Source organism: Eulemur rufifrons, chromosome 7 (assembly GCF_041146395.1).
Source record: "Eulemur rufifrons isolate Redbay chromosome 7, OSU_ERuf_1, whole genome shotgun sequence".
NCBI lineage: Eukaryota > Metazoa > Chordata > Mammalia > Primates > Lemuridae > Eulemur > Eulemur rufifrons.
The window spans coordinates 281,972,682-281,988,093 of record NC_090989.1 but is presented as its reverse complement, the minus strand read 5'-3'; the positions used below and the strand labels follow the sequence as shown (position 1 = coordinate 281,988,093).

General features: G+C 53.2%; 1 protein-coding gene across 6 annotated transcripts in view; it reads left to right on the top strand.

Moving 5' to 3' along the window:
* The window catches only part of RAPGEF1 (Rap guanine nucleotide exchange factor 1), a 137,138-nt gene that overhangs the window by 103,087 nt on the left and 18,639 nt on the right, over positions 1-15,412 (top strand). For 4 of the 6 annotated variants that reach the window (XM_069476997.1, XM_069476994.1, XM_069476995.1 and 1 more), the window contains one exon: positions 1,754-1,956. In XM_069476997.1, coding sequence (XP_069333098.1) covers positions 1,754-1,956 — 203 coding nt within the window. Of the gene's footprint in view, positions 1-1,753; positions 1,957-4,414; positions 4,574-15,412 lie in introns of all 6 variants that reach the window. The other 2 variants (XM_069476993.1, XM_069476992.1) reach the window with 2 other exon arrangements.

The window sequence follows — 15,412 nt, the reverse complement described above, 5'->3', positions numbered from 1 at the left end:
GGCATTACTAGCTCACATTTTATAGATAAAGAAACCGGAGCTCAGACGAACTGAGCACTGGCCCAAGATTGACAAGCAAGTGGGTGGCAGATCTGAGGTTCAGAGCCAGGCCTGTGTTGTGCCATCGTGTCACACTTCCTCCAGGCTGAGGGGGAAGGAGTTCGGGCCTCTTTCCTTGAGCTCCTGTCAGTTTTTATAGTGACCCCCATGAAAGGGGTAGTCTCTTCTGTGCTGTGTGAGAGAGCCCCAAACTTCGGGTATCCTGAGGCTCTGTCCTGGCCCCGAGTCTGCTCTTCACTCCTTGAGGGAACTCTCGAAGGGTTCTATTCCATGACCCTGTGGAAAATGCCTCAGAAGGTTGCTTTGCGGGCAAGAAGGAGATTCTCATTATCCCCTGTGCATGACCCATGCGGGACCGAGTTCATACGTGCTCAGTGCTGACGTTATAGCGTGTCCTCATCACGATGGTCCGGGCTCCTCATGCCAAGGGCAGCCCCGTGAGCCCTTGTGCCAGATGAGCTTCCTGGTCACTGCCTGTCGCCCGAAGTCCACACAGGCCCGGTGCCCACTGCAGTGCCAGCCACCAACTCTGCTGGCCTCTGAGCCAGTGCTGGGCTGCGTCTGAGATGGACTGCGTCCTCCTTGTTTCTGGATCTGAAACCCATCGCTGCGGTTTCTCTGTGCAGCATCAGGAGTTCACAGAGATCTCCTGAAAAGATCACAGTTCTACTGAAGAGGCAGCCAGAGGTGGTTGTGTTTAGTCTTTTCAGGGAGCAGTCGGTGGGTGTTCAGGATCTCCTTCCCAGGCTGGAATCTTCCTCTGAAACTGGTGCTGTGGGTTGTGCAGTGTTATAGGGGACGCATTGTGGGACAAGCTCGGGCTGGGGAGCTGCACTTTTCTTTTAGCAGCAGCAGCAGCTTAGAGGGGAAGCCATCCTTTCCTGTCCCCCTTTGACAGCCAACTTCTGCTTGGCACTTGTTGGAGCTAATAAATTCTTACTTATTCTCTAAATAAAGAAGGTGACTTTGAACCCTTTCCTTCAGTGAAGGGCACCAGAAAGACATACCTGGAGAGAGAGCATTTCCTACATACCTAGACCCCAAATGCAGTGCAGGGAAGAAATGAACTCTCTGTGGCCGTCTTCCTCAGCTCGGTGTCTCTGCTCTTCCTTAATTTTCTGACTAGTTTAAGTTTCCAGGGAAGCCCCCAACTTTGTGGTTATTTGAAAATACAAAATTCAGTACTGCAGAGCTGTCCTTGCCATTGTTTCTTGGATCTGAATCTCAGCTGCATCCAGCCAGATGTTCATGGCACTTGTAATGTGACCCAGGGGGAAACTGGCAGCTCAGTAGGTGATTAAGACCTGCTGTCCCTGTGGCCGTCCTGGCATCCACCGCACGCTAAGTTAGGTCCTTTGCTTCCAAACCCAGGGCCCCTTTACTTGCCAGCTCTTGTCAAAGTCCAGAGTTTGCATTAGGGTTCCCTCTTGGTGTTGCACACTCTGGGGGTTTGGACAAATGTGCAATGACACGTATCCAACATTGCAGTATCATACAGAATGTGATTTCACTGCCCTGAAACTCCTGTGCTCCACCTGTTCATCCCTCCCTAAGGTGCTCTCAGTGGAAACCCCCCGGCTGCTGTGGGAAGAATGGGGGGTGGGGGTTCTCTTGCACAGTAGCCCCCAGCCCAGCCCCAGCTCTGCCCGGGCATGGGAGGCGCAGAGCTGTCACCACCCCGTCTGTCCCACAGTGCTGGCCTACATGCAGCTGCTTGAGGACTACTCGGAGCCACAGCCCTCCATGTTCTACCAGACACCGCAGAACGAGCACATCTACCAGCAGAAGAACAAGCTCCTCATGGAGGTTTACGGCTTCAACGACTCCTTCAGTGGGGGGGACTCCACCCAGGAGCTGGCCCCACCGCCGGCCCTGCCCCCCAAGCAGCGGCAGCTGGTAAGTGGCACCCTCGCAATCTCAGCTCCCTGCACTGCCCATGGTGGCCAGAACGTCCGTCCAATCCTAGCAGGTCTCTAGGAACTAGAACGACCTTCCGTGCGGCAGGTTTAACCCTCTTTTTGACCATGACGGAACCCTTGGTTTGTGTGTTGAATGCGCCATCTCCCACATGGGTGCTTTCGCTTCCTCCTGAGCCGCTCACCAGCGACCTGTCTCCATCTGCCATCCCCCACCCTGAGGGCGGGGGCCTTTCTTTCCCAGAGCAGCCCCATGCAGCTGGGACAGGCTTGTACTGAGAGTGTTTGCTTTCTCTGCTGACAGTCTCTTGTAGTTTTTCTTTCTTCTATGGCTCCAACATAGACTTCCCCGAAAGGAGGGACTCAATCAGAGCACAGGGCATGGTCTGTGCACGGCCATCTGTGGACTTGATTAACATAACGGGCCTGACTGTGTGGAGTGACTTACAGCCCAGCCCTGGCCGGGGATGGCCCAGTGAAAACAAGCGCCACTGAAGCAGGATGGCTTTAAACAGAGCCACTCTGTGTTTCAGACACGCACCCTTCGAACTTTAAAAAACACCTCCTGTGTTGAGGGCTCCATGTACGCAATGAAGCACAAGTCGGCACAGAACGCAGGCTGTTCCACGTGGGCAGCCTGACCGACTCTGGGAACTCGCCGGGGAACTGGGCGGGTGGGCACACTGGGGGTACCTGTTGCGTGCCTCCAGACCTTTTTCTCTTTGCTACCTAGTTGATGAATGCAGTAGGCCCTAGTCAGGCTTTAGGATCAGAGCCTCTTGCCAAGTCCTGCTCCCCAGGAAGAGCACACACAGAAGGGAATCCTTGGCCTCTTCAGAGCTGCATGTGCTGCTGTGCTCGCATGCTGGGCAGTCTGGTAGCTTTCTAACAAGAGAGGGACTGGTGTGCATCTGCGCCATCTTTTATCCATTGCAAGAGGAAGTGGAGGTGCCATTCTAACTTTTCTGGGAGGCATCTGCCAGCTGGAGGACAAACATCCCTTGGTCACTCCTTGTAGCACCTGTGGCTCAGCCTGATGCCAGGAGTCTGCGAGCCTTCCTATACTCGGTCGGCTCAGACTGACCAAGCAAGCTGTTTCCCTCTCAAGAGCCACAGCCAGCCTCCTCAGAGGCAGCCCCATCCAGGGGAGGAAAGGCTGAGCTCCCGCCACGCGTCAGCCGTGTCACCCAGGCTGCGTTCAGGGTCTCAGTTCTTCGCCTGCCCTGCCCACCCCATGAACGTTGAATAGGAATCTAAATCACTCTGAAAATGTTTCCAAAAGGGATCTCCATGGAAATTAGTGCCAATTCTAGGGACCCCTAGCCTGAAATGCTCGGTCAGAGCCATTGCTGAGCCAGATTTCACTGAGAGTTGCAACATCCTCAGCCCTGCCTGCTGGCGTCCTTTGTGCCCCTGGGCCATCCGTGGCATCTTGTCCGTACAATGGAGTCCTCAGGCTTCTGAATGTCTGGAGACAGGTCCCTAGCGAGTGTGTGGAGTCAGAACCCGTCTGAGGGAGCGCTCCAGCCCGCACACCAAGCCAGTGGGGCAGGAGCGAGCTTAGCCCCAGCAGGCCTATGAGGGACCCCCTTGTTGAACACCTTCCCAGGTAAGCACTGGAACTTTCTTCCCGTCTCACACCGTCCTCACCACAGCTTCCGGCATCCCCATTGTGAGTAAATTGAGGCCGAGAGAGCCAGAGAGACTTATTCCAAGCCCACAGCTGGAAGTAGACCTGGGAAGTAAACCCAACCTTAACTGAAGCCCGGGCACACCACGTGGCAGGCCACCCAGCTGCTGCTGTACCCCCTCTCAGATGCAGATGTGGGGGAGCTGTCCACATTTTACAGACAAAAATGGCGATGGTAATTACATCCGTTAGCCCACGTGCAGTATGGTGGCACGATTGCAAGTGCTTCATACGTATCACCCCGTTTAACCCCCAACTGCCTGCACTGGAGAGCCGGTGTCATCCCTATCTCACAAATGAGGAGCCTCAGGCACGGAGATCTTTAAGTGATGCCCAAGGCCAAACAGGCGACAAAGGCATGGTCCAGACTTAAACCCAGATAGCCTGAGTCCCATTCTGAATGCTGAGGAAGCGTGTGTGACCTCATGTGTCCCCTCCCCACAGAGGAAGGTACAACTCAGAGCTGGGAGTCTGCCCCGGTCTGTGTGGCTCCAGCCCGCTTGTCCTTCCGCCTGACCTGCTTCCAGTGCACACAGATGGTGTGATTTAGCGTGGGGAAGTGGAGGGCTCCCTTTCCTTCAGGTAGCCTTGGGCAGGTATTTTTGATCCCTGAACTGGGCCCTGAAGCCGTCCCTCTCCAGAATGTCCCCGAGCAAAGGTAGGTAGCAGCTACGCAGCCTTTCCCTACACGCCTGACTGTTCTCTGCTTCTCTCCCCCTTCCCCGCCTTCCCTCCTCCCTCTGTCCAGCAGGCCTCCTATGCTGCTTCTTCCTTCTCCTCTGTCTCCTACTGTGTCCAGCAAACTAAAGTGGCCTTCACCCCCGAGGACGGCAGTGCCACTCAGGGCCTCAGTGTGTCCGTCTCTAACTCCTTTCTCAGCCGGCACGGCAGCTTGCCCGTGCCCTCGGTGAGTCACTCCCTGCTGCTCTCTTCTTGGAAACGCGGGCACAGGATCCTTCCTGCGTGGCCTGTGCCTCGCGGATCTGCGTTCTGCTGCCCTTCGCACGCTCGCCCTTCTGCAGACCCCTGCACGCGGAGGGGAAGGGTAGGAACAGCTGGTTCTCTGGGGTCTTAGGGACTGTGTGACATGTCCAGGTGGAGGGTGGGGGCACGGGGGATGTGAGTGGCCACATCTGAGGTGTCACTACTCTAGCATAAACTGGCAGAGATGTGGCCTTTTTATTCCAGTCTCCCGCTGGGCCTTGGAGCAACCCCTCTAAGTGTTCGATGTTTAAAAATGAATGTTCCTAACATAGAAATCCAGGCCAAGGGGAGCGAGCTTTGCCAGGTGTGTGACAGTTTGAGTTTGAGGACTGTATCAGTTAGCTTCGGCTGCATAACAGACCACCCCAAAACTTAGTGGCTTAAGATGACAATAACCATCTGTTGTTGCTTAGGGCACAGGTTAGCAGGCTGGTTGTGCTGATCTGGCCCAGCATGGATGATTCTGACTGGACTCGCTGACATCTCTGGGACCTTAGCTGGGACAATTGGGCAGATTTGGTCTGTCCTGTTCCCCAGGCTAGCCTGGGCTTGTTCACATGGCAGCTGGCAGGGCTCCAAGAAAACAAACGGAAGCATGCAAGGCCCCTTAAGGCCTAAGCTCAGAAGGGGCAGGATGCCACTTCCATTGCAGTTGCTCAGTTAATTACAAGGCTAGCCCAGAGTCAGGGAACGGGGGAAGTAGACTCCACCTCTTGCTGGGAGTTCCTGCTGAGTCCCATTGCACAGGGGCCCAGGCCCGGGAAGGGGAATAAGTTGCAGCCATTTCTGTAAACAGTTTACTACTGAAGCGTAGAGGGTACTAACACTTAAGACAGGGTCTTTCGCTGGAACCTGATTCTGTCCAACAACCTGAACGGCCCCATTCTCCCTTCAGTCTGTTAAAATGAAACCAAGCAGGAGGAGGAAGCACTCTAGAACAGCTAGCTCCTGGTTCCACTCGAGGTCAGTCCCACTCGAGGCCTGGGGTCCTCCCGGGCCTCGGAGTCTTTCCTTTGGGATTGTCCTTTTCCTTGCCTCATATTCTGATCATGAGGATTAGTAATACATGAAACGCCTGGGCACGAAGTAAGCTTAGAAAGTGTATTATTACTGTTTTTGTTCTTATTACCGTGGTAGTAAGAGTTCTGTATTCTAGTCTTGTTCTGCTTCTAATTTTAGCCGTAAGAGTTGGGCAAATGGCTTAACCTATTTGGCAGTTTTCCCCCCTCTATAAATGATGAGTTTGGACTGGGGGACTTTTAAAGACTTATCCAAGCTCAGGTTCCCAGTTTGTTTTTGTCCAGTTTCCATCTATGTGCAGGGTTGGCAGTCCCATTCCCAAGGCCCTCCGTGCCCAGGGCCAAGGTGGTCCTGCAGTTGTGAGGGCCTTGGAATGCATTTCCCTGGGGTACTGGGACCTGGTTCTTCAGAGCCCTCAGCAACTCTGCTCGTGCTGGGAAGGCTGGGCACCTCCCCCCACCCTGGCCACACAGACGCCCTTGGTTTCCTCAGAAGGCACCTCTGGCAAGCTCCTTTCACAAATCTTGCAAAACTTGGCTTTCAGACAATCCTGGCTCTTAGCTGGTTTTCCCCCTCCCTCTAAGTTTCTACAATATCCCTTTTGAGCAGTTAGGGGTTAGAGAATATGAATGAACTGGACTGTTTGCTACAAAATTAAAGAAAATTGGGGGGCATTTTAATTAAGTTTGGGCATGAGTACACCATTGTTTTTATCCCTGAAACATGCAGGAGTCTTAAGACATCTTGCATCTACACCACTGCATCCTCAGCACCTACTCCACAAAGGAGGCCGGGGATAGGTGCCCAAAGCTAATAAGGTACTTTATTCGTCAGAACGAAAATGCCTCCAGAACTATTAGTAATGGCCTGAGTGTGTGGAACATTTGCCATCTGATACACTGAACTCCAGATAAGTGATTTAATATGATGCCAACATGTTCTTCATGTCTTCTTGGGTTAAATTCTGAGATGAGCCCTAGATGTAGAGCTTTGGGTTACTGTTATTCCTGAATTTCTGTATTTCATTGTTCCTGGGCCTGGGTCTTCAGTCCAGCATGGAATTCTGAAGGGTGCCCCTTGGGAACAGAGCATTTGACAAATCTGGAGACACCTTACATGGCTCTTGGCACAGTGGGCTGTCACTTCTGCTAAAAAGTTTCCAACCATTGAAAACCTCTTGCCAAGGGGATTTATAGAGGAATAAACCTGTGCTGGACAACTTAAATTGAGCTAGGTGCTGAGAAGTGTTCTTGTTCTCTCTTCTCATGGTCCCAGGGATGGTTTTAATTCAACAAGCTCAGGACATCGGCTTGTATGGGTCAGGCTGCCAGAGGGATCCAGAGCACGGAGTTGGCCCCAAAAAGGGCTTGCGATTCAGGAGGCAGAATAAGGCAAGCATAAAAGAGACTCGTGTCCGGGCAAGATGTGAGCAGTGGCGTGAGAGTGACAGTCAGTAGAAACCTCGAGGGAGCGGAGCGAGGCCAAGGTCAGGCAGCACTTCGTGGAGGCTGGTGGTGGGGCGTGAGCTGTGGCTGGGAGGGCAGTTAGGATTCCAGGGAGATAAGGAAAGCGAGTCAGAGATGTTCTGAGCAGAGGGGCTGCCTGGTGGAGGGAGGCATCCCTGCCAGAAGGGCATCTGGGATGTCATTGCTTGGGGAGGAAGGTCATGGAGGGTGGTGACAGCAGCCAGCCTCCCGGGGACCTCCACTTGGGGAAGAGCCAGTTGCCCCCACACTGCGGGCTCTGCCTTTACCGCACCCAACTATTTTCTGAGCTTCTCCCTTGTCAGCTCAGCCCACGAGCTGGTCCCCAGGCGGATTCCTCCTGCTGTTCCTGGGCGTGCCCGCCCTTGTCTTCACAGGCTGCAGCCGGTCTGCTTGGCTCCCATTCCACAGCCGCCCTCGCTTTCCTAACCTGCGCGTAATCCTGGGAGACTCGAACACAAGCATCCAAACTCCGACACGTGGTCTTGGGGACACTTAGACCAGCTTGATGAAAGATAAGTGTTGGGGGCAGTGAGTGAATGAGTGAGGCAGGAAAGACGTGGGGCGGCGTGTGCTGTGTCCCGGAGGCCTGAGAGGCCGACCACGCTGATTCTGCCTGACCCTGCCAGGTTTCGCGTGTGCCTGCCACGCAGGGGCGCTGCTGAGCGTCTCAGTGCTGGCCTCGCCATCCATCCCTCCTAGAAACAGCGATGGTGCCTGAGCTTTCTGGACTCTCCCTCCGTGGCTTTCTGGGCGTGCTGCCTGCTGTGTTCTCATGGCAGCCCTGCCCGGGGGGCTGCCCACCTCAGCCTCTGCTCCAGTCCTCCCTGCCGCCACCTGACTCACAGCCTTCTCCTGCGGGTCCCTTCCCTGGCCCTCGTTTTCTCTGGTTCTGAACACTGGTGATGCGAAATCTTAAGGGTTTGGGGTTTGGTCCACATTCACTTTGTCCTTGACCAAGAATCATGGAGACTCAGTAAGCGTTCTGGTTGCCGTTGCCCTCCAGGTGTTACTGTGTTGGTTGGCATTAACACAATCACCTTTCCCATCCCCCAAACTATTTTCTTATTTATTTTTTCTTTGCTAGCTGTAAGTTATGGGTATTTACTGTCACCAAGAGATCTGTTTGGATGCTAGGAATCTGTTGAAATTCTTTATCATCTTGGCTTCCGGAATGCTGAATAAGTAAAACTGCTAGCAGCACAAAGTTTTGAGTAGAAGTTATGTGGAAATGCTCGTAATAACTCACTTGTTTTTTTTTAAAAAAAATCTTCCGGGTAAGAAAGTCAAGCGTGTGTCATCCTGAGGACTTCAATTTTTTAAAAATGGTCTGTAGAGCAGCTGGTATCCCACTCTGGGCAAAAGAGTCATTTTCTGAGATGTTGGACCCAGGTTTTCGTGGATCAGCACACATGCTCTTAACAGAAGGCCTGAGCTTCTTGCAGACACATGGTCTCTCTGCCACGGCCCAGCCGTCTCCTCGCTGCAGACCAGCCAGGACCGTCCTGGGAGGTGCAGCAGGCTGTCTCCTCCCCCAGCAACCTCCTGGCCACGAACCACCCCTGAGGAGTCACCCAGCAGCCATCACAGACACCACGGGCCCACTGACTGGTCTGAAGGTCAGACAGGAAAGAGGAGAGATGATGGGGAGGAGAGCAGAGAGGGGTGGGTAGGAAAGGGGGAGGGCCCACGTGGGGACTGGAGAACAGTCCTGTGGGCTCCCAGGCTGCCTGGCGCAGCAAGGTGTCTGTCCACCTGTTGGAAACAGTAAGTTCCGGCAGTTCTGGGCTTTGTCCTTGTTTCTCCCTGATGTCATCTTGTCTTTATGTCTTGGTCTTGGTCAGAGCTAAATCACATTGAGAGATGAACAGGAGGGACACGTGTGGGTAGAGCCCTGTAGCCACCGGTCAGGGAGGTATTTCTCAGAGTGGCCTCCGGGGAGGGCTGCCAACTTTCCTGGGTTGCCTGGGAGCGCCCCTCCGTGGGGGAACCAGGAATGTGCCACTGTCTCTCACTTTGGGAGGCTCTGTAGGGCTCTCCACCTCCTTCGTGGGGTGCGTTCCTCCTCGGCCCGGTGTAGCTCGAGCACTGCGTGGGTGCTTCAGGCTCTCCCGGTCCCTGGGCTTTGGCAGCACAGCATTGTCCACAGGTCCGAGCCCGGCCCTGCTGGGTCCAGCTGTTCGTGTGCCGGCTTGTCTCCTCACCAGGCTCCGGGCTCCCTGAGATCGGAACTGGGTGGCGTGTGGCAGCAGGCGGTCAGTGTTCATTCACTCTTGTCCTTCCCTGTCCCTGCTATCATGTGAATGTTTCCGACATCCACCAAGCTGCTCCACAAGGAAGGGAAATGTCATCTTGTCATCCCCACCGTGTGTTCGTCACATGTACCCACACGAAGTCACCGGGTCCTGCTGAGGCTGCACAAGTCTTCGGCCTTGGGCTGGTCCACTCCTCCCCAACCTGGCACCACCCGCTTCCTCCCCACCATGGCATCTCACTCATATGGCCACTGTGACCTCCCTGCTGGCCTTCCTGCCTCTGCAGTCAGGCACCCTCCCCACTGGACCCTACAGCCAGACTAATGTCACCTCATCCCTGCAGACCCAGGGTCAACATTTCCCTCACTCTCCTGAGTCCGCCCGTCCCCAAGCCATTCCCTCCATCCCTCCACCGTCCTCCCGGCCTCCTCACTCCTGTACCTAGTTGCTTCTCTCTCCTGCCCCAACCTTCCCCGACTTCCCCCGCCCCCATCTCCTTCTCCACCCTGTTTCTTCCTACTTGCTGTGTGCACCCTAGCACCCGGCCCCAACTCCCTAGACCTCCGTTTCCTCGTTTGTCCGGTGGGGGCCCGAGATAGTTGTGAGGGTGAAGGGAAAAACGTCTGACGTGCTGCGTGATGCACCACCAACGTTCGATAAAAAGGAGGCGGCATGACCATATTTATTATCACATTGGGAAGGATTTTCGTTTGTAATGCTCAGGTTCGTTTTTTCAAGATTGCAAGTTCTCTGAGGTAGGGACTGGGCTTTGACAAACTTGTGGCCTCGGTGCACGGCTTAGTGCCCATCGGGCAGGTGGCAGGTGCTCTGTGGCACTGAACAGGTGTGAAGATCTTGATTCACTCAAAGGCAGCAAGTGGTGACCAGGGAGGGAGGCCTCGAGCTCTTTCCCTCAGTCCCCGACATTTCAAGGAACAGCCTGATGCTAACATGTCACGTGACAGCCTCTCGTCCCCATGAAACAGATGCATCAGTCCCAAGGTCTGGCCGAGCACCCATTGTCTTCCACGTTTTCCTTCTCTGCTGACCCACGAGGCTCTGGCTGCTGGTGTCTGGCTCAAGTTTTATAGGGAGTTCCTGTCTGCAGAGCCTTTAACATGGTTTGGCTCCTGCGGTGTGTTCTGCCCATGCTTTTCCGCCCTTCCTAAGAGACCCAGGGTGCTGTGGGCCAGTGGTGCCTCTGAAGTGTGAAGTCCGGACTAGGTCCCACTCTGAGCCTGTCACGGCCTTGTAGAAGAGGTGCACGCAGACCAGCCCCCCTTCCAGGTTTCTGCAGCCCTCATGGAGAATGTAGAGCCACCCTTGGAGAAAGCCCTGGCTCTGGAGTAGGCAGTTACTGCCTGAGCCCAGGGGTGGGCCTGCTTGCCCTACAGTAGGCAGAGAGGAGCATGCCTGTGCCAGGAGGCAGGACTGGTCCCTGCCCTGGCGGCAGGAACGGAGCTTAGAGTGCCTTGCCTTGGTGGCTTCGAAAGAACCGCTCTGACTCGGCTGCTTCCACCTCTTACTTCTAGACTTCCTGACACTTTGTTTTTGTTCACAGCCTGGCATTTTGGCTGGTCAGTGCTCTCAGACCATGTTCAGGACAAGAATGTCCCTGTAGCACCTGGTAATGTCATTGCTCCATCCGTGACAGCCAAACTGGCCAGGTACCAAAAGGACCCCCCTTCTCTGTGAAGGTCATTGGTGACATGCACCCTGAGGGTGCAGTTCCACACACAGTGACTCTCTTGCCTTTACCTTCCCATCAGACTGCCTGTCTCCTTGTCAGAGGCCTTCCGTACCGCTCTGTGACAGGGTGGTGTACCCCAGTTTTAGAGCTGGGAAAGCCAGGATCGGGAAGCCGAGCCATTTGTTCAGTCTTAAGCTAGAGGCAAGGGTAGAATCCAGATCCCCACCGTGAACAACACAGTGTTAGGTTAACATTTTTGAACTGCTCACTTGACAAATAAGTGTTGAGACCCGGTGAGGCAAGATCAAAAGGAAAGTCCACCGGCTGGACACCAACAGGTGTGTATTTGTCCTTCATGTTCTGACACATTATGAAGTGTAGCGACAGGCTCTAAATAGAGTTCTAAGAGTGAGCATAAATTAGAGCCACTGTCATGCTGTTGAAATCCAAACTGAGTAAAAATAGTTCAGTCAGATTTCTAGAACTGAATTTGAATCATTTTTCAGTCTGTACTAAATCTTTCTGTGAAGAGTTGATGCTATTCAGGTCACTTGACTCAGTGAATATATGTACAGAGCACCCTAAAACACACTGGAGCTTTCTGCAGGAGTGTCATTAGCCATGAAGCCATTGAGCAACCTGTAGTGTTTTCGAGGAAGATCTTATGATTCATGTTGCAAAAATATGTCACATGAGAAGGAACTTAATAAATTTTTCTACTCACCCATCTTACTACTTAAAATTCTCCCAAGCAGAATATTTGTATTTTTACATCCTTTGTTCTTAGAATTTTCAAGTGGTTTTTAAAACTAAACTCCACTAGGAAGTTTATTCAAAAAGGAGAGGATATTTTTTGAAGCTGACATGATGCTAATGTTGCCTGTCTTTGAAGAGATTGATGCCATCTCATTCACACGGTGTGACCCACGAAAGTGCCTTCTTACCAGGAACAAAGACAAAGCAGCCGGTGACAGATCTCAAGTTCAGGTGCTTGTGGCATTGGCCTCAGAATCTACTGTTTGTCTGTGGAACCTCATCTTTTAATATTATGTAAAATGTAGTTATTGTTATAAATTAACACAAGGGCATTGTTGAAGAGAGTGGCCTGTGGGCGTAAGGTAGCCCCACCCAAATGATGGTGTTCATAAACCAGTAGTTAGTTGGGACCAGTAGGGAGAGAGAAAACAAAGCCAGAAGTCTTCCCTCTGGTTTGCCAAATGGAGTAACAAGGAACATCACCAAGGACCTTTTCTGGTGTCCTAGGAGTGATCATGTCCCGTCTCCATAAGCACGAAATCAGATGAGCTCCTCCCCCGGCAATCGTGTAGGTGTTGTGTGGTGGCTAAAAGCCTGACTTCCTCCCAGAATCAATGCATTAGGTTCCACATTGTGACACTTGCGGTCCCCGGTGGAAGGAAGTGTGCTCGGAGCCCAGCACCAGTGCTGAGCTGCAGCTCCCAGTGATGTTCTGCAGAGGAAGGAAGCCCAAGCCACACTGGAAAAGCAGCTTCCCTTGAGTGTGTTTTGTCACAAATGAGGGATAAAAATTTAAGCCTGAACACCAACTGTGCAATAATTTATCTATTTTGCTAAGTAGTGTCCAGAAACACTGAAGTCATAAGCCTTGCTTGAACCAAGATTATGTAGTAATGACCAATCTCTGGCAACTTCTCTTCTTCTCAGACGCTTCACCATGACAGTGAGTCCATTCGTTTATGTGATCCCATTTCCTCGTAACTGGTAGAGGTGACAGGTCTCCAAGGCTTGGAGCTCATGTCACTGTGGAGCAACCGTTCGAATCAAGATCCCTGCATCTGTGGCTCCAGCTCTGAGCTGCTGGTGTGCAGAACCGCCTTCCCTGGCACCCGGCCTTCCTGATCGTCGGGAATTAAGTGGGGTGGCTGTTATATTGAGGAGTCAGAATTTTTCATTTAAAGATCTACTTTTCTGCTTTCCTGCCAAGGCAACTCAGGGCCCATCCCGAGTCATTTCTCATGCCAGGACTATAATGGAGAGAAAGTGTCACTGTGCCTAGCCAGTTGCAGGTAGCTTTGCCTTTTAGTGAGTTGGCCACAAGCTAACCTATAAAGTCGTCATCCTCCATCATCTTTTAGACTCTTGAAGACTCAATGGTTCTTTCAGGTGTATGTTTTCAGAAAACCCGCTTGCGGATTCTATCTTTCCCTGCCCGTCCTGGAACGTTCTGGCCAGTCCACTGCTCTCTGCATCCCAGCATCCCAGAGCACTCCGTGAAGGAGATCTCTGCACTCGGTTAGTGAGACTGTGTCGCAGAGCTATGGGTGGTGTGGTTAGGGCCTGCCACATGCCCAGCATACTCCTCAGCGTTTCAGAAAACATGAACCGAGTGTGGCACAGGCCACCCCCACGCTACCTCTTACCAGCTGTGTCTTACTAGGTTCATGGTCTACCCTCCCAGCTCAGTTTCTCCATCCTTATAGTAAGGATCATGACGGCACTTTGTGTAGATTAAGTGCGATGATCTGTGCAAAACCCTCAGCACCTCATCTGCGCAGCAGGAAGGAAGCATTCAGTACAAGTGGTTGTGAGTACTTGTCCTCATCTGCATGCAGCAGTCCCCACTGGCACTTTGATCATGGGACCAGGACTGACTGGGGGCCAGGCACCTCCTCTCCTAATGGTGCACTTACACTGACACCCCCAGGTCTTCTGCAGAAGTTTGCAGGTCTCAGACAGGCAGCCCTCATGTTCTAAAATCCTCAACCCAAACAGTCTTAGTCTGGCTATAAATAAAAATTCCCGCTGCACAGAGAGCAGCAGCTCTTCGGGAGCAAAGCCAGGCACCAGCTAGATCCTAAAATAAACTCCAGGCTGTGGTGAGGCCAGCCCCGCCTTTCTCCCTGCCCATGTGGATAGTGTGATCTTAAAGGGCTGAAAGTACTGCTCTGGGGAGTAAGTAGAGACCGGGGCTTGTTGAAAATGGTATGATCAGAGCCCTGATGCAGCTGCCGGCATCTGCAGAGCCCCCAGGGTTTGTGGTGATCAGAAAGCCTCCCCATGCATCCCCCCACCCCCCAGGGTACTTCTCAGGCTTGGCTCTTGTCCCAGCATGACTGCATAGCTTGCATACCAGAGCGCTGGCTCAGAGCTGCAGAGGGAGGGAAGGCGGGGTGGGCAGGCCCTTTGTCCAAGCTATGCGGACTCCTTCCTTTCTCCTCGGTGACTACCCCTCTTCTTGGCAGTCCACACCCATGGTGGCATCCCTGGGCTTCCTTCCTCAGTCTCTGGACCTGAACCCGAACCCATACAACAAGTGAAGCTTATCTCTTACCCTTCCATGTTCAAAACTGAGATGGTGCTGTAAGGAAATATTGTAGGCACTCTGATTAATAATAGAATCAGTAAATAGCATTGGGTCCCTATGAAGTGCCTCAGCTCCGTTATCTAGAATAGTTCCTAGAGTGGTGTTTTGGAGGGCAGGCTGAGCGCAAAACCTCTAACTAAACCTGCTAAATGTATCCTGTGATCAGCTGGGAAGTACTTCTCAGACTTGATATGTTTGGTTGTGATCACACAAAGGCCATCTGTGCCTGTGTAAATCAGGTGCTCCGCTGTGGCAGGGCACGCGTGAGTGCTAGTGAGTTCGAGTGGGGGCGCCCGTCATGGCAGTGTCAAGGCTTCAGAAGGAGCACTTCACAAGAATCTTAAACCGGGTACCAACAAGTGGGTGGGTCTGTGGGCAAGGCAAGAGGTATCTGTTAGCAAATGTCATGGCAGCGCCTGGGCATTGGGAACAAGCGTCTGAGGGGTCTGAGAATCTGGGGAACTGCAGGCAACTGAAGCCACTGCCCAGAACAGAGTCACTTGGGGGTTCCCTGAAAGCAGCCTCCCAGCACCATGCCATGCCGCCCCTGGGCCAGTGCATTCCACTCGCCGTCTTCTCTGTGGACCTTCCCAGCCATGAGAGGCTCGCTATGGGGTGAGCATCCCCCAGAGACGGAGCACACAGAAAGCCAAGCCCTTCGCCCCACTGCCGTCCCCAGGAAGGCCCAGAGTGCGTGCCCAGGCCCGCAGCACCGTCTGGGGTAACTGCTGGGGGAGGTTGAAGTGATCACGTGGGGGGGGTGAGGGTGAGAGCCCCAAGTCTGGGGTTGCTGGGCCGGGACATCTGCCCCCATCTCCTGCTTCTCTAGAAAGAAGACTGAACAGAATGTCACTCGTAGCAGGGATCTGAGTGTTCAGTGTTATTTGGTCACGTGTTTGGCATGTCCACTGATTCATTTGACCATGGTCAGGGGTTGGTCCTGAGTTTGTGAGTTAGAGGGGGAAATAAA